General features: G+C 47.5%; 1 protein-coding gene across 2 annotated transcripts in view; it reads left to right on the top strand.

The window, feature by feature from the left end:
* The window catches only part of Dscam (DS cell adhesion molecule), a 679085-nt gene that overhangs the window by 529532 nt on the left and 126887 nt on the right, over positions 1–22666 (top strand). For both annotated transcript variants that reach the window (XM_004654491.2, XM_045151367.1), the window contains exons 14-16: positions 743–871; positions 8059–8226; positions 18385–18455. In XM_004654491.2, coding sequence (XP_004654548.1) covers positions 743–871; positions 8059–8226; positions 18385–18455 — 368 coding nt within the window. The remainder of the gene's footprint in view (positions 1–742; positions 872–8058; positions 8227–18384; positions 18456–22666) is intronic.

Genomic DNA, 22666 nt, shown 5'->3' with positions numbered 1-22666 from the left:
TAGGTGGGAGAAAGCTTTCAGATAAGCAGCCTCCTTGCACTGTGTGATGCTAACAAATCATTTATGATTTCACCTTACACTTGTCTTTATACTCACCCAAAATTAGCCATCTCTAGATGGCTCAGCGATTAAGAGCATTCGGCATATGAGCATGAGGGCCAAAGATGGCCTGAGAGCGCCCCAAATTCAACTCCCCCACACCCACTTAAAAAGTTAGTGGTGCTTATGGTTATCTGCAATCCTGGGGTGAACAGAGAAATCTCTCGGCCTTGTTGACTCCAAAACAGCAGACAAATATGTGGACAAGCAATGGAAGAAGGACAGCTGGCGGTGTCCTCTGACGCCCATGTATGCCCGCAGACATGCAGCACATCACGTCATAACATCCCAGCCTCCATGAACATCGGCCATCCCGTGTAAAGTATCTAAGTCCCCAGTTTAAAACTTCTGTAGTTCCTCACTAGGCCAAAAACAGGGAGGGAAAAAAACAAAACAAACACATAAAACAAACCCTTTGACCGAGACACAGAGTACAGAAGAATAATAATCATTTTGGGTGGCAGAGATTAAAAGATCGTGTTGACATGGGTCTTTTTAGCCTTTTGTAAGCAGTGTTGTAACAGATATGCATAAAGGAGAAAAAATAATAAAGTATTTGTTCTACAAGTTGTTGGCATTTCTGCTAGCTTTTGCCTGAAGGTAGGTGGTTTGACTAACCCCTATCTTTCTGTGGATGGCACAGAGCCCCCGGACCCTCCCGAGATAGAGATCAAGGATGTGAAGGCTCGCACAATCACGCTCAGGTGGACCATGGGGTTCGACGGCAACAGTCCCATCACGGGCTACGATATTGAATGCAAAAATAAATCAGGTAAGTCCTTGAAGTCCACCAGCTCTCATCAAGCTCTCATTCCTCCTGCTGCTTCATCCACTGTGAGCACACACCTCCTCCCCTCACCCAGGAAGCTCCGAAGGTGCCCTTCCCCTTGCTGGTCTCTTTCCTTGCATGCGTGCGTCCAGGTCCGCCCTTCCCCATAGTGGCCAGGCTAGAACCCAGTCTTGCCTACTACTGGTATTGTAGGCATCTCCACCATCCACAGGCAGCCGCTGACAGAACCAGACCCTGTTCTGACCATTGGTAATTGCTGTTCCCTTTCCCTTCCATTTCCTCAGCTAAGTAACTGTTAGGTCACACACCAGGGACCCCTCCTCTGAGTACCAGGGTCTGACTGTGCCAATGTCTATAGGATGAGGCATACAGAAGGTGGATGATGAGTGAGGAGGGCTAACCTTCCTGCCAAGGGACAGGCCAGGGCCACTGCTACAGAGGAGAGCCCATCCCACAGCCCACACAAAAATCTGAACAGCTGTCGGTACCGTTACACATGTGCCTGCTAATCTCCTCCCAGAGGCCAGTCTAGGACCACTGTGAACTTCATGATACCCTTGTCTAAGGATAGGACACCACCACTGTGGCCTTAGTCAGAACTTTCCCAGGTCTTCTGAAAGATCTGAGGAAGAAGAGCCCTGTCTGCATGGGAAGGGTGGATACAATCCTTAGAGGCCACAGAAGCAGCCTTACTTTATGCTTTCTGGGTGCCAATGTATTGCTTCAGATTGCCCTGCTGTGAGTGATTTGGTGTCCTCTGAGCTCAGCTACTGCAGCAAATCAAGCTTGAGACAGCTGGGAAAGGCACATGCAGAGAGCAGCGTGCTCAGGCAGAACTGGGAGATGAGAAGTGGGGGACAGAAGTGCGGAGGGATGGAAAGTAAGGAATGTGGGGGAGCACTATTGAATCCAGAGTGACAGTTTGAGAATAGCAGCTGAGGTCACTTGAACACACTTAAGAACAGAGGGTCATTCAGCTCCCTGGGCTCAGAGCTGTGGGTGGGAGTGTGATGTGCCTGAGACCTAAGGAAGAACCTTATACGGGGGAGCGGGGTTCAAGTCACAAGTCACAGTCTCCCTAGGAAAGGTGGCAGCGAAGCACCAGTGGCTCAGGAAGACACAGTGACCTGGGACGGGGATGACACAACGCAGGTCTTTCAGGGCCAAACCGGCTTTCCCAGGACCAACCAAGAGAGCGGTTGCCATTACTATTGCCCTAAAGAAATGGTCAGGAGTTGGGGGGAGATGACTCAGTGGGCAAGAGCATGAGCTACAAGCACGAGGTTCTGAGAAGGCCTGGGACCACCTAGTTCAACTACCCAGCACCCATGTAAACAGCTAGGCATGTCCTTATATGTTTCTTAACCCCAGTCCTGTGGGGAGTCACCTGGGCTAAACACTGCAGCTTCGTATTCAGCGAGAGACTCTGTCTCCGTGAGCAATCGAAGAGAGGAAAACCAATGTTCTCCTCTGTGCTCATACACAGGCAGCCATATCTGCATATACACATGCATGCACAACACACGTATAAATTTTTTAAAAAAAAAAAAGAAATAGGATCTGGATGGAGTCAAAATAATGTAAGTCCTGAAATTCAGGTCTTAAAATTCTGAAGGGAGGCAGAGATGGCCCTGGAGGTGGAGGCCCATGGTGATAGTACAGGACAAGCGCACTTGGGCACCATGAGGACATTCAACAGGAGGAACAGCCCCACCTCCCGCTGGCTGAGCACGAAGCTGCCCGTCCTCAGATCAGAGTGCGTGGTGTCCCTGCCACAGAGCAGGAGCGAGCCAGGCCCTTGCTGCCTTCAGGGAGGATTGTTTACTGCCAGACATGAGTGGCCATCCCCACTGACCTCAGGGGTGTTGCAATCCAATTCAAGCTGGTCCTCTGATGACCACTGGTCTACTGCCCTGTCCCTCTTCTAGCTGCCCATCTGTTCTCCTCATCTGTGAAATAGGAGAGCATTACAGAGACCACAGGCTGCCCTTCTCTGGGTCACAGTGTCCCCACCCCTCCTTAGGGCTTCCGTTTATTCCTGCATATCACCGTAGGTGTGTACTGACTGATGCATCCATTCATGTATGTTATCTCAGCTGGCCTGGAAGCTGGTGGGGGTCCCTGTGGCTACTAAGTCTGTTTCTGCCCTGGTTTAAATAACCGGCATGTGTGGGCAGTCAGTGGATGGATGCGGAATGATACTCTTTAGGGAAGGAATCCATCTAAAGCCTGTCACTCAGTGCCTGGCACGGAGCAAGCGCCTAACAAACAGTAGCATTTTGTATCGCTCACACATGCATACGGATGCTTACAAGCAATTGTCCCTAAATCCTGTCTTCACTTAACTACTGTCTGCCATTTAAGAGTTCTCAGGACCTGCCCCTGACTAAGCCTCCTGTAAGTTTCCCAGAGGCAGAAACTCTGATTTTTGTTGTTGTTGTTGTTCCCCTAAGTCCCTAGCACCTAGCGCAAGGTCTGGTTGTAGGAAATATGTGTGGCATTTGGCTTCTATGCAGCTCAAGTCTAAGGCTCGCCCTCAGCAATAGCATCTTTAGATATAGAAATGGGCCAGCTCCGTGGAACCTCATGCTCCTCTTCCATGAAACTGGACACACTCGGGATTGGTCCTCTGTGCCCTGTTGTATGAGATGATGCAGCAGTGTGGCTGTGACATCTGTTCAGCCCTGGAGCCAAGAAGTTTGAGGGTTGGAACAGGGACTACGAGAGTCACTGGGGAAATCCCACAGGACAGGGAGGCCAGGCTCTATGACCAGGCTCTGCGCCAAGGCTCTTCAGAACCCGTAGGCTTTGAGTAGAAATGCTTGGAGGAAGGAAGGTGCCACTTGGGTAGTACGTGGCGACCAGAGTGTGTGCTCATTGTCTTCATGGGGCATCTGTTTCATCATAGTGGCAGGAGTGTGAAGCATCTGACTGCGTTCGGTGCAGTGAGGAAAGAGAGAGTGATGGATGCTGGTACTCAGCTAGCCTTCTCCTGTTTATTCAATCCAGGACCCACTGCCATGATCTTCCCACCTCAGTTAATCTAATCTAGAAAATCCTTCACAGACACACCCAGAGATTTGTTACCATCACAGCTCCAAATCCTATCAGGGTGACAAGCAGCAATTAATCATGCACCTGAATTCATATAAAACTGATCCTTCAAGTCATACCTCTTCTAGGAAGCCTTCCGTGACCACTCGTCCTCCTCCCCTACTCATAGGAGTATGTACTCTGGAGGTCTGTGACTATTTAACATTTGTTTCCTGCTTAGAACTTGTCCATGGAGAGTCCTAAATGACCCCGAGTTCATGGACTGCGCCCCACACGTCTTCCCCCGGTCTCTTCGTCCTACAGAGCCTGGCACACAGGCCAAAATCATAATGGACTCATCTTGAGCAATACACCATCACCCCACAAAAACTTCCCTCCCCATTTTGGAAGTTTGTTCTCAGCAAAGAGGCTTCCTCCCACTATCAGCCAATTCCAGAACAACCCCAACGCAGGCTGCAGGAACTCACCAGCCCCAAAGCAGGGTTCCGCCTGGTCTAGGTGGGCACCCACACGTTCTTACCATGGCTTCTCCAATACAAACATTCTTGAATCCGTCCCTAGCCTTGGCCAAATGGCATTCCTTCTATGACTTGAAGACAGGTGGGTTTCCTTGGCTTGCTATTTGCCAGAGAAAACTAATGACCCGTGTCTCTCTTTCCTCATCTCTCCCGACTCTGGCATTCTCAGGGGAGTATATGCCCCTTCCCAGCGTCATCTGGTGGGGATGGCACTGTGGAGCCAGTGCCAACCCGCTCTTCTATTGCCCTCCACACCACATGCCTTGATGGCTGCCTTCCTCCCTTCCTGGGGACACTGTGTCTTCTCTACGTGGACTCCTTAGCAGATCTTTCCAGTGTCGCCCTCAGCTCATTGGTCTGTCCTTGTTGGATTTGCTTCCTTCACTCTCTTCTTGGAAGTGCCTGTCCTCCATATCCACCTCTCTGTGTGCTTCACAGATCGCTGGAGGCTGACAGAACCTTGGACAGCTCCATGTAAACTGCAATATAGACACACAGGCCAGAAACCTGAACTCCCCTGGGCAGATGGGGTTCTCCACCAGAACTCCTTGGGACCGTTCCAAGGGACCATTAGCCCCAGTGGAGAAGAGGACAGTAAGAAGAGCTTTCCCACTGTGCCCATACCAGTATCTGCCCAAGCCCCCTTTCATATTCTGTCTCCAGGACTTCCAGTCAGCCACATTCATTCAATCTTTGGCCTCTACCAGACTCCTTTTAAGCCAAGTCTACCACCTTACCCTGGTCTCTAATCACCTGCCATCCTCTGGAGTCAGGTGTCTGACCTGTAAGCGGAGTTCAGCCACTCAGCATTCTGTAAGCTACTCAGTCTTCCTGAACGTCTTTGGAATTAGGGGGCAGTGGTGGACTCTGTACTTCCCTGCCCCTACAACCAGCCTCCTGTGGGCATGACATAATATGCTGCCCACTTTTCAATGAATGGTTCTCATGACTGAACTGGGTTACAGTCTGATCTTGTATTGTCCTCCCATTTTTACTCCCTGCAAATGTGTAAATGTTGTGGTGATTCTTGTTAAAGTGTTCTTCTTTTGTGTCTGACCAAACTGTCTCTCTGCATTGCTCCTGGCCATCATCGAGCCTGCTGCTGGCTTCTCAGAGACCCTGTTCTAGCATAACATACTTGGGCCAGGTATCTTTGCAGAACATGTGAAGGCCATACAGAAAAACCTTCAGCTTGGCATAGCGTGGTTGAGGTCATGTTCTATCCCCATGTCTCACCAGCTGTAGAGCACAGACTGATTGTGTCTGGCTTTGCAGGTTGTCATTAAGCTTCAATCAAATGAAGCAGTTCTTCCAAACTTCACCTGTCATTCAGAGTGATCCAGACAGTATTGCTTTTTTACCGAGTGGACCCTGGACACCACACCCCAGAGTTTAAGGTTTAGCAGGTGTCAAACACAATCATAAACAGACTCTGACATTTGCCATGTGCCCATAGACACGAGGGCCACCTGGCCACGGTTGTCAGACATCTAGCCTAGTTCCCTGGTGGGAGGGTAAAACTGCACATTGGCAGGTAAATTCACCTAGAAATGATGATGGCGCACAGTCAAGGTAAACTTAGTAGCAGTCAACCACAACAGGAAGGTAGGATTGCAAATCCAAGAATCTCAGGGTGAAAACCTGAGTGAAGGGTGTTTGTTGGTGGGAGGGCAAGTAATGAATTGCACGGGGAATTTCCACAGATCTCCCGACCTGGAGGAGGTACTGTGGTTTCTGGAAGACAGCAAATATAATACCAGGAGGATTTCTGAGTCACACTGCAAGGTTGTTTCACAGGGAAAAGTTTGTACGGAAAGAGGGTGTTGAGGATCCCGGTTCATAGCAAGATGCAGGGTTGTTCTCTCCTTGCTCTGGTCCTTCCTGTGACTTGGGATGTGGGAGCAAACGTAGTCAGTCAGTCCTCAGCCTCTTCTACATGCCAGAACCGTGCTGCAGGGAAAAGGGGCTGTGTCTCCATTGGTCCTGGAAGTTCCAAGAGTTTCTATATTGTCTAGACACAGGCCGCCTACACCCCAGGGTCAGCATCGTCCCAGAGCCAGACAGCAGGTCACTCTGTACTTTGCAATGCTGTGTGGCTTCTTCCTGTAAGAAAGTATCTTCCACAGAAGGCCTGGAGCTCTTTGAGACAGGCTCGTCGCTGGTCATCATTCACTAGTATGGATGCCTCCCGTTCCATGATCCTCTGTTGAGTCACATCCTCCCGTCATTCATATTTTTGGCACATTTTCTCTTTCTATGCCACAGCCTTCCACCTCCAGTCTTCCCAATTCAAAATACACCTTTTCGTTTCACTACAGCATCAATTACCGGTTTCTGTTAAGTGTCACTTCTGAGAAGTGAGGGCGTTTGAAAGCAGTCTTCATGCCATGTGTATCTTTCATAGACTTTTCAAACTCTCTTACACTTAGAACCACCCAGGAGCAGGGAACACCCCTGAACCTCCCGAGCTCTTCACTCGTGTGACAAAAAATAGTGGCCATGCACAAGCCTCTTAGGCCAATGGCCTTGCCTTCCACGAACCCATCTACAAAACGTGCATTTGCGGTGGGTCTGCTCTGTGCCAGGCACTAAGCCAGCCCTGGCGATACAATGCCACGTGACGAGAGTGGCCTTTGCCCTGCCAGCTTACGATCCGCAGAGAATGTTCCTGAAATACCTTCATGTGTGTGAGACGTTGCAGCAGAGGACACTGGATAGGGTGGGAATTGCCAGGCGTCATCTCCACCCAGGGTCTCAGGAGCTTCCTTGGCCTTCCACAACCAACCTCTGCTTGTGGCCACCTGCTCTCATTCAACGATGGCCCTGGCTCTTCTGATAGAAGGACCCCTTTTGTGGATCCCTAAAATTCTTCTGCCAAAATTCCCGCAGGCTCAATAATGGCTGTGCACTCTACACAGGGGATATTACTCAGGTTAGCTATGGCTGAGAAACAATTCCTGCCACCAAGGATTAGGGTTGAAATAACTTCAAAAACTTAGAATTACTCAGTATGCTTGCTTAGAGGTGTTTCTACTAGAAGCTGAAACTGACTTGTATGGAATTGTCTTCATTTTATCACACTCTGGGTGGGGGAGAAAGGATATGATAGGGCTAGGAGTTTTGCTGAGTGTGTTGTGCCTTTTAGCAGAGGGGAATCTGAGGGGAGAGGGGAACAGGTGCTTTACCTGCAGCTTGTCTCACTGCTCTGTAGAAGGAAGGTCTAAGTGGCCCTGAGCTTCCATGGCACCAACTTCCACACTCATATTCCTTTTCCTGGTCTCCCACAGTCACCATTCTGTGTTTGCTCCAAGGACCCTCCCTGTGCAAAGGTCACCTAACCCTATGTCCCCCACAGCATTGCCAGTGCGTGTGTGATTTCATGTCCCCTCTGATGACCAACTCTGACAGAAAACTGGGAATATTGCATTGAGATTTCACTTTGGGTGTAATGTGTTTCTTTCTTCCCTTCATTCTTTTCCTTTCTTTAAAAAAAAAAAAAAGAAAAAAGAAAAAGAAATTCCTGTTGTGAACTTTCAAAGGCAGAGAAAAAAAACTCACGTCTCTATCTCTTCTTTTTTGAAAAACAAAACCCAAAAGACTCCTGGGATTCTGCTCAGAGAACCAAAGATGTTTCCCCTCAGCTGAACTCGGCCACCATCATTGATATCCATCCTTCCTCCACCTACAGCATCCGCATGTACGCCAAGAACCGGATTGGCAAGAGCGAGCCCAGCAACGAGCTCACCATCACCGCGGATGAGGCAGGTACGTGGCGCAGGGGGGATTCCATGCCCCACAGCCCAGAACCTCCCCTTCGCTGCTCATAGTTCCCACCAGGCCCTGTAAAATACTCTCAGAGCTCTGCCTCTAACTTTGCAGGCATTACTGTACAGATAGAATTCCATTCAAGGTTCTCATGCCCAAGACTTGAGAGAAGAGATAGTAGGCTAATATCATCAGAGTCAAATGGCTGGGCCATGGTACAGTTTCTTTGCTCTGGCGCATGAGATCCAGGCTGATGGAAAAACCATGAGCATACTGACTAAGACCTATGAATTCCAACTGCAAGAGAGAGAGAGAGAGGAGTGCTTAACCACAAAGTGGCAATAACGTGTCTACAGGGAGAGGGGGGAATGAGGGTTATTGATTTGATAGTAACATTACTGCTTATGAATAACAATTTCTCTTTTCCCATTAAGAAGTATCTGTGGCTAAATGTTGAAAATTTCAAAGGTAGCTATAAGCATTTTGAAATGGACAGAACAGCTTCCTCCCCCTTACCACCTAGAGCCGACCCGGGATGTGATGGCAGAATCTCCTAACGCAGGGACGAGGAGGTAAACCAGTGCAGAAAGTGCTTGCTCTGTAAAAGCTAGGTGACCTGAGTTTGGATCTCCTGAGTCCATGTAAAATGCTGGGCACAGTGGTGGATGCCTGTAGTCCCAGCCCTGGGGGAGACAAGGGACAGGAAATCCCTGTGGCTTGTTGGCTAGCTAGTTTAGGTAAAGTGGTGAGCTCTGGGTTCAGTGAGACCCTGCCTGAAAGAATCAGGTACAAAGCAATGGGGCTAACCTTTGAACTGCACACACACACACACACACACACACACACACACACACTATTACTATATCACCTATATCCATGTACCTATATATGTGTGTGTGTGTGTGTATATATATATATATATATATATATATATGTATGTATATATATATATGTATGTATGTATGTTTGTGTATGTATATGTATATGTATATACATATATATATATATACATTTAGAAGATTATATACATATATATAATCTTCTAAATGATTTTATGATCTGATCCATTACTCACAAGCAGTACATGCGTGCATGCTTCTTCTCGGAATGCTAGCCCACACGCGTGCCTGCATACAAGCACACACATGCGCATGCATAGCCAATAACACTTGCCCCACTCACGGCGTCATGACTAGAATTCACTGGCTTGTATGTAGAGGACTAAGAAACCAGACTGTGGTCAGTGGGGTGCTGAAATTCAGCCTGCCACTCTGGGTCTTCTCTCAGAGGGAAGCAGGGAGTCAGTGCCTGGCAGGTTCTTTGGAGGGGAAGGAAGGACTGGAGCTGGTGCCGACATCTTCATCTCCACCACTGCTCTGCGCTTCTTGCAGTACTGAGTGTGAGGCCTATTGAGACACTGCCGGGAATAAGACTGCACGTAATCATCTCCAAGAGTCACTGCGAAGTGTCTGCAAACTCAATCAGATTGATCTCCACATCCCACCACCTCCTCTATGTTCCAAGCAGACCCTGAAATTATATATCTCAGAAATACTCCTCTACAGTTCACAATAACATCTCCCACAAAGCATCTAATAGTTTATGTTGTTGGATATATCAGTTGTTTGCCATTTTTCTTTCTTATAAGCACTGTAATAATGACCATCCCTGTGTTATTTCTTTCCATCTCCAAGGTTATTTTTCTATGGTACATCACAAAATGTGGAATTTCCAGGTCCAATCAAACACAGCGTTCTAGCTCCTCTGTCATGTGTATTCACTAAGGGACATCAGTTTAAATGTACATATTTCACTAACTGCACCTCACTGACCATTTGTCAATGTGGGAAGACATCCACTCTTGACAACTGTTTTCAATGGTGGGTAACAAAATGCCTTCATGCCTAGGTGCCTCGGGGTGAGCCATTGCTGCTCTTTCAACACTCTCTGCCTGGCTCTCCCCTGTAAAGTAGATGTTTTCCTCCCTGCACAGACATATTTGTCCACTGGAAAACAAAATCCAAATTCTGAGCGGGATCTGTACTACTCAGGAACAAGTGGGAAATCAGTGTCGATCAGTTTTCACTATTAAAATCTCATTCACGTATTTACCTAAACAGTCCTCAACTTCCTGGAATGCCATTATGAGGCTGGGCCATCACGGAATAAGCTCCCCACCTCCCTCAACCCGACACGTAGCCTGTGGGCATGTGCTCAGCTGTCCTCCTGCCATCACTTGTCTGGGGCTGAGCCTCGACTCGGAGCCGGCTCAGAGTAGCTCAGGGGAGCTCCCACCTCCACTGGTGCCTCTTATGGCTGCTTCGCTGATGGCCCTGCTGTTCCTTGCTCAACGTTTGCTTCCCTCTGCACTTCTGCTGCCCCTGCTGGTTGTCATGGCAACGGCTCGGCAGCCAGGAGGCCAGGTGAACAGCCCCAGGTGCCGGACTACAGGGCATCTGCAGGGCATCTGCAGACAGCTGGAGGAACGGCTCAGGCTGGCCTCTTGGATGTTGGCACTCCTGGGTGCTGGAATGCCACTTCTTCTGGCCACATGAGCGAAGGGAAATCACACCTGCAGTCCGAGCTGGTCTTTGTGTTGGTGCAGATGTGTGCACGGCTGAAACCAGACAGTCATTTCCCATGGGTGACTTGCAGGGAGGAGCACCGCTCGCTGGACCAGAGGTCCCTCATTAGGACAGACCGCAGGGGCTGAGGACGCTGGAGCCGCGTTCTGACGGCAGCGTGCAGAGGGCTCGTCTCTGGAGAATTACAGCCATCTGGAGAGACCTGTTGCCCCCTCTCCCACCAAAAGAAGAGATTACCTCTCAAACAGTGAAAGTCCTTGACGGAAAGCTATAGACCTACTCATCTTTGCAGTGATATAGTGCCCACGTGTCTGGCGTCTGAAGTCACCTCTCATACATAGTACAGCCGCTGGGGGAAAGTGTCCGTCGGGTGCTTAGCTCTGGATACCCCCGCACACGACTACTTTGAATTGATGCTCAGTGATCCCAGCAGACTAACCGTGACCTGCCCTCACTTCTGCGGGCTTGTGTTTCTTCCCCTCTCTGGAAGAACCCCCAGATTCCAACTCTCTTTTTCAGGGTTTGCTTTGAAAACAACAGGTCAGAGATGCTGCCACCCTGTCCGGTAACTTCTCAGTTTCTGGGGGCACTCGGTGCTTTCTCCCCCCGACAGGGCAGAAATCCTTGTGACAAGAGCATTGGACATAAATCATTGTATCTCATGGACCCCGGTGGCCTGAGTTAGGCTGTGATCCCCTGGGGGATGTGTGCTATTTATATTTCTGTCCCGTGTGTGTCTGGCATGAAGGAGATTGCTCAGTGTGTGGAGGAGTGATATTTTGGCATGAGTGTAATGGTGCAACTTGTGTGTGAGAGGAGAAAATACACCGGTAGCTTGAACACACCCTGGAATGTTTGAAGGGTGTTATGATCTGAGCATTGGTATTTTCCCAAAATTCACCTTATCCTTGGTGCTATGGTAGTAAAAAGTGAGGACCCAGGCGACTGGTTAGATTAGGGTGGCATCCTTATGAAGGGGATGAATGATAATATCCTTATAAGAGGCCCAGGAGACTCACTTGCCCTTTCTACCATTGGGGATGAGAAGAGAAGGATCAGGCCTGGCAAAGCAGGAATGTCTCTACCATCCCATAGAGCGTTCCTTCCCAGCGTTGGGAGAAAGCATGCGTCCAGAGCCTGAGTGTCTTCATGTGCAAGTGCGCAAATGCATTTTCATACTTAAATGCACTTGACCTCAGAGAGCAGCTGTGAAGCTAAGATCACACCGATAACTACACTCATCTTGACTCTTCCAACAGCCCTTAGCCCCACCCCACCGCTAAGAAGAAGTCAAGAGAGTAAGTGGAGACATAGTCTGGGTTAACAAGATCTGCTCTTAATGGACCAGAAGTGCATCCGACTTCCCAGGTCACAGTGACACAGATCAGCCTGTCACATCATGGCTGCCCCTCGCCAAAGACCAGCTTCCCCATTAGCAGTTGTGCCCCCCCCACCACCCGCCAGGGTTGCATGTCACTTAGCGCCCTGTGGTCGGGAGTGGGGTGGCTGATCCCATCATCATTTTTGTGATAAGTCTGTGTGGAAATGTGGAGGTTCAGTTATGTGGGGGCTGCTTGAAATGCCATGAGTTTTTACAGCATCAGAGGATGGACAGTTAAAATGGTGGGCTCCCAGTGGACCTGGTATTAAGTGGCGGGCCCCTGTGAACCAAATATACCCTACTCCCTAAAAGTCCTCTGCTTCTGCAGTTCCTTGTCATCCTCCTCTGTCTTCAGCTTGGGGAAACTTTAAACATGAATCCCACTGCAATCATCACCGGTCTTCCTTATCCACAGTAGGTGTACTTCTGCTGCTGTCCTGCAAAGTTCTAGAATGTTTGAGAATGCCTTTCCCCTTCCTTCCTTGTCACTCTCAAGTATTTATCCAAATATCACTCAAGAAATCATATCCCAACCACCCTATTAAAATTCAACTCACTGCCCACTCTGGCATACTTGGACCCATCTCTTCCACTCTCATTTTAAAAATAGCATGTATTGAGCCTGGCATGGTGTCACACGCCTTTAATTCCAGTACTCGGGAGGCAGAGGTAGGAGGATCGCCAAGAGTTTGAGGCCACCCTGAGACTCCATAGTGAATTCCAGGTCAGCTTGAGCCAGAGTGAGACCCTACCTCGAAAAAAAAAAAAAAATAGCATGCATCACCATCTAATTAAACACATGCATTGCCGGTGTATATATTTTCATGGCCTACTTTTAGCCTCTGTCTCATGGATAGAAATAATTGTATTTTTCACTGTCGTATTTCAGGCACCAGAACAGTCTTTGACACACAATAGATCCTAACTAAACAGAGTTTAAATGAATGAGTTATTGATTCATAAGTAGTCAAGAATTCAGTCTTTGCTAATTTTTAAAATATTTTTAATTATTTATTTATTCACTTATTTATTTATGAGAGAGAGAGGGAGAGAGAGAGAGACAGAGTGGGCATGTCAGAGCCTCTAGCCACTGCAAACTAACTCCAGACACTTGCACCACCTGGTGCATCTGGCTTTATGTGGGTAATGGGGGATCAAACCTGGGTCCTTAGTTTTTATAGGTAAGCACCTTAACCTCTGAGCCATCTCTCCAGCCTGATCTTTGCTAATTTTCACATTCACAGTCTTATTTTATTATTATTTTTACTAATCATTATCTTGATCCCTTTCACTCTCACCTACTCAGCTCCCATCAAAGAGGAGCATCTATTTGGTTCTACTTTATTTTGTTTTGTTATTTTATTTTACTTTTGAGACAGGGTGTCTTGTATCCCAGACTTTTCTCAAACTTGCTATGTAGCTGAAGATAACCTTGAATTTCTGATCCTCCTTCCTCTACCTTCCCAATGCTTGTACCACAATGTCTGGTTTAGGGTCATGCTTGGGATTTGAACTCAGGGCTTTGTGCATGCTAGGTAAGCCCATTCCCAACTGAGTTTGATCCCCAACCTCTTTATTTTATTTTGAACCCACTTTATGCACCAGTTCTTACATCCATTGGGATCTTGCTATCATGTATGAAACAATTGGCAGGATGGCTGAGTCCAGAATAATAATATAATATATATATATATATATATATATATATGTATATGTATATATATATATATATATATATATATATATATATATATATATAAAATAGAATATATAATAATATAATACTTAGGCCCAGAACTCTGGCTGTAGCCAGGATGGACATAGATGCCTAGGAGAGAGAATATTTTAAGATTTGTATCTCACTGTCTTTTAAGGATGAGAGACAGTCAGACAGCAGGAAGCTCAGTGGGCTGTGAGTTATCAGGGAAGGACCCATGTGGATGAGTCAGTTGGCCCATGTATGGCCAGGAGAAGAGAAAAGGCCACTGTGTCTCTAGATCAATAGAATGAATAATGTTTTGCCTTCTGCCTTGAGGAAATACTAGGCATTTCACATATAGTCTTCATTCCTCACTATCTTATAGACTAATCAGTTTTGGCTTCTGTAGGAATGCAGAAGTAATTAATTTTGGAAAATGACAATATTAATGTTTACTTCTGGTCTTCTCCACGCCCTGGAAAAAGCTAGGTATTCTAGGCCTATTAAACAAAACAAACAAACAAACAAACAAAAAATCCCACCCTTGCCTTTCTTTATATATTGCAGCTTCAATGTGAGCAAATAAGTGTACTCTTATGTTGTTAGTGGCTTTTGTTTTTGAGGTAGGGTCTCACTCTAGCCCAGTGTTGCAGCCAGGTCCTCATTGCTGGTAGAATTCACCCAACCAAGAGCAGCTTGCGGGGAGAAAAAAGAGGTTTATTTTGGCTTACAAGCTCGAGGGGGGAAGGTCCATGATGGCAGGGAAAACAATGGCATGAGCAGAGGGTGGACATCATCCTCTGGCCCACATAAGGTAGACAACAGGAATGGGAGAGTGTGCCAAACGCTGGCAAGGGGGAGCTGGCTATAACACCCACCAGCCTGCCTCCAACAACACACTGCCTCAGGATGCATTAATTTCCAATTGCCATCAGCTGGGGAACCTAGCATCAAGAACACCTACGTTTATGGGGGACACCTGAATCAAACCACCACTGCCAGGCTGACCTAGAATTCACTGTGTAGTCTCAGGCTGGCCTCAAACTCACAATAGTCCCCCCAACCCTGCCTCCCAAGTTTTGGGGTTAAAGGTGTGCGCCACCATGCCCCACTAAGTCTACTCTTTATTATTATTAATTATTATTATTTTCAAGGTAGGGTCTCACTTTAGCCCAGGCTGACTTGGAATTCACTATGGAGTCTCAGGGTGGCCTCGAACTCACAGCACTCCTCCTACCTCTGCCTCCCGAGTGCTGGGATTAAAGGCGTGCACCACCACATCCGGCTTCCGCTAAGTCTACTCTTAAATGCCAAAGGTCAACATAGCTTTCAAGCTGAGTTCATCAACAGAAGCACCTCGTGGGTGACCCTCAGCATTGTAACACTCAGGGAGTTAAACTGCCTCAGGTTGCAATTTTAAAGAAGTTAACTACAGGCACATGAGAACCTGAAAGTACAGAGAGAACTAACTCTTTTTATAATAAGCTCTCCTCATGATGTTTTGAAAACTTATATTCCTTTCCAAGATTAGGTAAAGCAGCATGGATTCAGTAAGCCACTGATGTATTAGTAGGCTCCACTATAAAAGTATTAACTTTAAAACAGTCAGCTCTGTCTAGCTGGAGATTGAGGCTGTCCCCTGCTGTGGGACCTTCAGTAAACACAGACCAGACCACAGGACAAATTGTCCCTGGTTCGTGATTTCATCATAGACACAAGTGTTGTTGGATTCGTTTGAGAACATCTCCAAACGAGCTATAGAAGCACCTTTGTTTTAGTTATAAAGCCTCATCATGAACCTACAGGCCGTGACTGTCACCTGCCATCTTCCTCCAGGCCACAACCCGACATACGCAGGGGTTCAGGAGGAGCTGGTCATTCTGATGTCAGCCACCTTCCCTTCCTACCTCAGCACTTTATACCCCACCACCCCTCAAAATAGTTTCTCCAAGAGTGGTTTTGATGGAGCCACCACTCACTGCTCCATCAACAGTGGGAGAAAACATGCGTTTCCACATGTTTTCAGATCTACTACCAAGTTTCTCACACAAGCTATTTGCTTCTGTGGGCTGAAATTAGGAGGCCAGTTCTGCCAAGTGGGGATAACGATTGAGCCTAGGACTTTGTGCTTGGTAGAAGACTGGCCTTTTGCTAGGACATTGTTGTAGGAATTAACTTAGAGGCTAGACAAACCTATTTTTTAACCCAGGAAGTTAGTTAAGCCAAGAGTCTATAATGAGATAATTAGGTTTAAACCTTCAACAGAAAAAAAGAGAATCCTACCTCAGCATTCTCTACCTCACTGTCCCTCCTCTCTCCCCATGACACACTCCCTCTGGGGCCTCAACTCTTGCTCCTATCTTCAGATAAGACATTTCTCCTTCATATTCGCTTCTTTCTGTGATTTAAATCTTTTAAACTTCTCCCTTCCTTTCCCCTTACTTAAACTGATGAGTATTTTGTTGTAATTGTTCATAGTTTCTGAGCCTCTTCTTTTCAAACCACCTCTGTGGTATAAATTCTATCCCATCACATGGGAAAGGAAACTGAGTCATGGAGAAGTTACATAACATGCAGAAAACAATGCAGCAAGCGGGAGATGGAGCCAAGCAGGAGAGTCGTGAATTTAGCAAGGACATTGTGGCACTGCTTTAAGCTTCCTCTTTCTCTGAAGAGAAGCCATCTTTCTCTGGACCATGCCCCCTCAGACCTGCCCTCCAGCTTTAAGCCCCCCCACCCACTTCATCTCTGAACTGTGCACGGCCAGCCTGGAATCTCAGCATCTGCTGCCCTCTCTCCTGTGTGCCCTCTGCCGTCTGCATGCGGCCACCTGCCCATCACAGAAGTGGCTCCTGCACAGCTCAACAGAGACCTCAAGAGTGTTCCTTCCCAAGCCCCTGTTTAATCCCGAGGCGTGTCTGCCTTCTGTCTTCTCGGAAGACACCTAAGTCGCCCACCGTGCAGGACTGTCTTTCAGGCTCTGCATCTGGCAGCTCTTTGAGAAACTGCTTTAAATGTCTCTGTTCTACACACTTATGATGTAGCAAATTCCTAGAATGTGCTGACTCACTCTAGCTGAAGGGAAACTGCCCCTCGGTGTCTCATGATACCCAGAACCTAGAAACAGGTTGGCGTGGGTTGCGGGTTTTGTGCCCCCCTCAGCTTTGCTTTCTCCACGTGCGTCCTGAGCTCCTGTCTTGGCAAAATCCTTAACTATGAAATATGGATATCCAGGGACTAGAGGGACTGGAGAGATGGCTTAGTGGTTAAGGCACTTGCCTGTCAAGCCTAAGGATGCAGGTTTGATTCTTGAGGTCCCATGTAAGGCAGATGCACAAGGGGGTGCATGCGTCTGGAGTTCATTTGCAATGGCTAGAGGCCCTGGCACGCCCATTCTCTCTCTTAGTCTCTTTCTCTCCCCTCTATCTCTGTCTGTAATAAATGAATAAAAATAAAAATACAGGGCTGAAGAGATGGCATAGCTGTTACGGCACATGTCAGCAAAGGCTAAGCACCCAGGTTTGATTCTCCAGGTCCCACATAAGCCAGAGGCACAAGGTGCCACATGCATCTGGAGTTCATTTGCAGTGGCTAGTGGCCCTGGTACATCTACTTTCATTCTCTCTCTCTGCTGTCACAAATAAGTAAAAAATAAAATAAATAAATGTTTTAAAATCTGGATATTCCAGACCCCAAAACAGAAGTACCCCTGTTTTGCTCCCCCAAGAACCCTGAGCTCTTTGAGGAAGCCCAAATCATATCCTCAACAAGACTACTAAGTTACTAAGTCAGGGAGGTAGATGGGTCTCAGTCCGTGACGAAGAGTCATCAGCATACACAGAGCACACTACGGCAGCTGCCTTCTCATTGCTGGGGCAAAGCACCCAACCAGAAGCTTCTTATGGAAGGAAAGCGTTCATTTCTGCCTTCAGCTCTGAGGGGAGGTTTCAACATGGTGGGGAAAGCGCGGCAGAGCAGGCAATTGCGTGTCATGTCACATCAGCAGGAAGGAAGTGGTCAGGGAGAACAAGAACTGGCAAGTGCATTGGCACACTACCTCCAGCAAGTCTCCACCTCTGAAAGGCTCCACCAGCTGGGAACTGAGTAGGAGGCTGAATCACAGGCCCTCCAGGCTAAGGGGGACCTTTAGATTCAAACCACCACGCACATTACCCACGCCAAAGAACAGAGTAACAGCTTCGGGTTTCACCTGTTCCCTTGCTCAAACGTGGAGTCATTAGTCACGTCATCAAAAGCACAAGAAGAGTGCAATGACAGGACTCCAAGACTCATTGGGTTTTTCTTGTTGTTGTTGTTTTGTCCCAAAGGGCAGACCAACCTAGTGCACTCTGACGTTGCTTAGCCCCTCCAGACAAGAGTGTGCTTCTCTGGGCTGCACATGGGGGCGTCTGGGGTGCCTGGCTCTGCTGCCCTGCTTACACTCTGCTCTAATCCCACTTTCTAACCTGCCTGTGGGTTTTCGGTCCTTACAGCTCCTGACGGTCCACCTCAGGAAGTTCACCTGGAGCCTGTATCATCGCAGAGCATCAGGGTCACCTGGAAGGTAAACCAAGTCAACACATGTCTTCTTCACACTTTACGGTGCTGAGACACTAACTGTTTATGACACCTTTATTTCCCAAAATCGGGTTTATAGCCCTTTTCTATTCAAGTGTAATCATGTGTACCTTAATGATTAGGAATTTTTTCTTCTGAGAAGTTTATCTATATTTTGTGATTTTGCCCTGGAGTGTACTTACAAAGAAACGAGAAAGCTGTGGCATCACTAGGTGTGATAATCAGAGGGGACTGCCATTGTTCGTTGTTGACCAAAAAAACACACTGTAGGCAGCACGAATCTGTGTTAATATCCATATTTTACTATTTCTACAGCAAAGTATGTATGAGTGAAGTTGCTGGTTCTTATTTTATTCTGAGAATTTGATTGAGCTCCTTCGTATTGACCTCTGTGCACTAATTTCAACACAGTCGAAACTTTTCCTAATTGCTTATTATGAATGAACAAAAAGAAAAAAACCACAGTGTGGTCCATAGTCCACCAAGCTGATTGAAGGAGAAAAGTCCCCACAGTGCCACCAGCTAGCTGCGTCCTCAAGAAAGGCCCTTGGTTTCCTGAGCAGAGAGAAGAGCTGTGGAGGCAGACTCGCTGCCTCGCGGCCTGATGGGAACTCCCCCACTGAGTAGAGCAGGGGGCAGAGCAAGCCTGAGCCCAGAGAGGCTGGGTTTCCCAGGGAAGGAAGCCTCGCTGCCCATGGTCTGTGCAAGCGTGTCATAGACCTCCACTTCGGGTCACTGCTGCTCTGTAGGTCCTCAAGTCATGGCAGTTACCTAGTCAGTGAAATATCGTGGGAATTCGTCACCTCCTAGAAGATGCTTTTGACAATGTCCATGAAGGCCAAATCCCACTTTCTCTAGAGAGCTATTATCAGATCTGAACCTTCTACCATCCAAGCTCCTTCTATTTTGGTTGCTTCAGCATGCTTCGTTTTAGTATTTCTTTTCTTCCCTCTCCTTTATCTTTTCCCTTTACTTGTCATCTATTCTCTCTTCCTTCCTTTCTTCCCTCTCTTTCCCTTTTTCCTTCCTCCTTTCTTCCTCCTCACCTTTTCTTCCTTCCTTCATTCCTTCCTACCCACTTTCCTTTTCATTCATTTTCTTTTCCTTCCTTTCTTTCTTCCCTCTCCCTTTACTTTTTAAACTTTTTTATTGACAACTTCCATAACTATAGACAATAAACCATGATAATCCCCTCCCTTCCCCCACTTCCCCCTTCACAAATCTACCCTCCATCATATCCTCCCCTCAATCAGTCTCTCTTTTATTTTGATTTCATCTTTTCCTCCTATTATGAGGGCCTTGTGTAGGTAGTGCCAGGCACTGTGGGGTCGTGGATATCAAGGCCATTTTGTTTCTAGAAGGGCATGTTGTAAGGAGTCCTACCCTTCCTTTAGCTCTTACATTCTTTTCTTTCTGCCAACTCTTCTGCAATGGACCCTGAGCCTTGGAAAGTGTGATAGACATGTCTCAGTGCTGAACAATCCTCTGTCACTTCTTAGCACTGTGGTGTCTTTTAAGTTGTCCCAGAGGTCACTGCCATCTGAAAAGAGAAGTTTCTCTAACCAAAACTGAGAGCAGCATTAATATATGGGTATGAACATTAAGAAAAGTGCTTACAGGGCAGTTTGGCAAGTATAATATATGCATTTAGCCAGACAACAGTCAGCTTGACTCCCCCAGGATTCATGACCTCCTATCATAGGGTTTTGACTAGGTTTTCAGTACCAGGCATGCATTCCCTCCCATAGAGCAGGCCTCCAGTCCAATTAGACAGCAGTTGGTTTTCCCCATAACAGACATGCCACTACTGCAACTGTTGGCTAATTTGGCCAAACTTAAGGTTTGCACTGTCCACTGTTGTTTATCACTGGGGATTACTTCTCTCTTCCATAGGACTGCATGTAGCATAGCTTTTTCCAGCTTTCTATCAGCTGGTCTACAGGAAGGAGGTTTCAGCTCAGCTCCAATAAGATTTGACAGTGACCTTGCAGCCCAAGTATGTGGAGTCTTCAGCAGTAGGGTCTTACCATCTATGCCTGGTGGGAAACAAAGATCCTTGGCAATGGCCTGTAATGTTTTGGGGACATCAGGGACCTCCCTGGCCAACAACTCACTGGAAGGTATCTCATCCCTGGGCACTGAAGCATTTCTAGTAACAACCTATGGCTTCTGAGGGCACCATTACCAAAACAAAGTATGTTTCCATATGGTTCATTTATAACATCTTAAATTTTTAACTTTTTTGTTTATTTTTATTTATTTATTTGAAAGTGACAGATAAAGAGAGAGAGAATGGGTGCACCAGGGCCTCCAGCCACTGCAGATGAATTCCAGATGCATGTACCTCCTTGTGCATCTGGCTAATGTGGGTCCTGGGGAATTGAGCCTCAAGCCAGGATCCTTAGGCTTCACAGGCAAGTGCTTAACTATTAAGCCATCTCTCCAGCCCAACATCTTAAATTCTGATTAACCCTCCTCCTACCCTTCCTTTACTCCATCCCTTCCTCTGACCTCGCTTAGGCCATTGCACCCCAGGAATCTGCTCAATGCTCACATATACACTATCCTCTCCTGAATCCCCCCCCTCCTCCCTCCATTGTAGCCCCCTTTCTAGTTTACTGGCCTCTGCTACTGAATTTTACTCCAGCTCACATACAAATCTAAACTTTTGTAGCTAGAAGCCACATATGAGAGAGAAATGTGGTGTTTGGCTTTCTGGACCCAAGTTACCTAGCTTAGTATAAACCTTTCCAGATCCATCCATTTCCCTGCAAACAAAATGCTGACTCGGCCTTGACTTAGAGGCCTGTGAAGTTTCGGCCATGAGCCTGCACACTGGTTTGCACTTGGTCACCATGTGGAGAAGGAGGAAGTAAGAAAGGTGCAAACACAGCATGGTCCCTAAAGACAGAAGCCCACGTCCATGACCAAGGATGGAAATACCCAAGATAAGAACTCAAAACTGAAAGAGTTGCCTGATGGAGAAGCAGGGGAAGAGGAGAGAACACCTCTGGTTTCGTGGTTGGAAACAGACAGGTAGACTCCAAATCTCCCAGAGATCAGGCTCCTTGGTGGTTTTTCTATGACTCCAGAGTCAGGCATTAACTTGTCAAATCGTCACTACACAGACACCCCTTCTGTTGAGCCTGATGTGGATCATCCAGCCAAAGAAAAGTTTCAGATTTAAAGCTTTTCAGGTCTGCTGGAAGCTGTGGATTCAGTCAATCCCACAGACACTCGAGGCCCTCCAACATCAGGCAACGACACCTCAACTCACGCTCAAGTCTCTCCTTCTCCCGGGCATGCCCCACTCTGCCACGCAGGGGCCAAGCCCTCCCTGTCCCATTCGCTCTGGTCCATGCTGCTGCTGGTGACGGGTGCCGCTTCTGCAAGGCTCTGCAGAAAGATGGGAGAATCTCCACGGCAGGCATGATGGTTTCCTGTCTATGCTGCTGGTGGTGGTGGTGGTGGCGGTGGTGAGGGGGAAGTTCCCGTCACATCCCTTCACAGTCCTGTGCATCTCTGCAGTAGTATGAGCACCTTAAATCCAGAGGGTGCCTTATTGATCTCCCATCCTGGGTGGCTGGCACATGCTGGAAGAATGAATAACTAAGTGACCAAATAAACGAGTGAGTGAATGAATGAGTTAGTAAGTGAATGACTGGGTGAATGAGGGAAGTAGTGAGTGAAGGAATAGGAGAATGAATGAACACTGAGGGCATGCATGGGTGAGTAGCTGAATGAATGAAGAAATGAGGTAGTGCATGAATTTAGGAGCAAGTGAATGAGTTAGTGAGTGTACGAACGGGCGAATGAGTGAACGCAAGAAGGAATGAATGAGGTCGTGAGGGAATGAGTGAGTCAACAGGTGAGTGAATGGAACAATGGGAAGATGCCTGAGGCAGAATGAAGAGGCCTCTAGGACGCAGTAGCCTCAGACGTGTCAGATTCAGTCACCGCTGGAGACGGCTCCCCACAGTTAGCATCCTGGAACAGAGAGGGACACGTTACCATCTAACTCCTGCTCCAGTGAGATGCACGGACCATCATGGACCTGAAATCCGCACCTAAGGTCAGACAGATCTTCTTGCTCAGGGCCCTTTCTATCGTAACCCACTGACCACCTTGCCCAGGGCTTCCCACCGTAACTTCCACTGGGACCCAATGACCACCTTGCACGGGCCTTCCCACCATAAG

This window comes from Jaculus jaculus, chromosome 5 (genome assembly GCF_020740685.1).
Source record: "Jaculus jaculus isolate mJacJac1 chromosome 5, mJacJac1.mat.Y.cur, whole genome shotgun sequence".
NCBI lineage: Eukaryota > Metazoa > Chordata > Mammalia > Rodentia > Dipodidae > Jaculus > Jaculus jaculus.
This window is presented reverse-complemented; position numbering and strand designations above follow the sequence as displayed.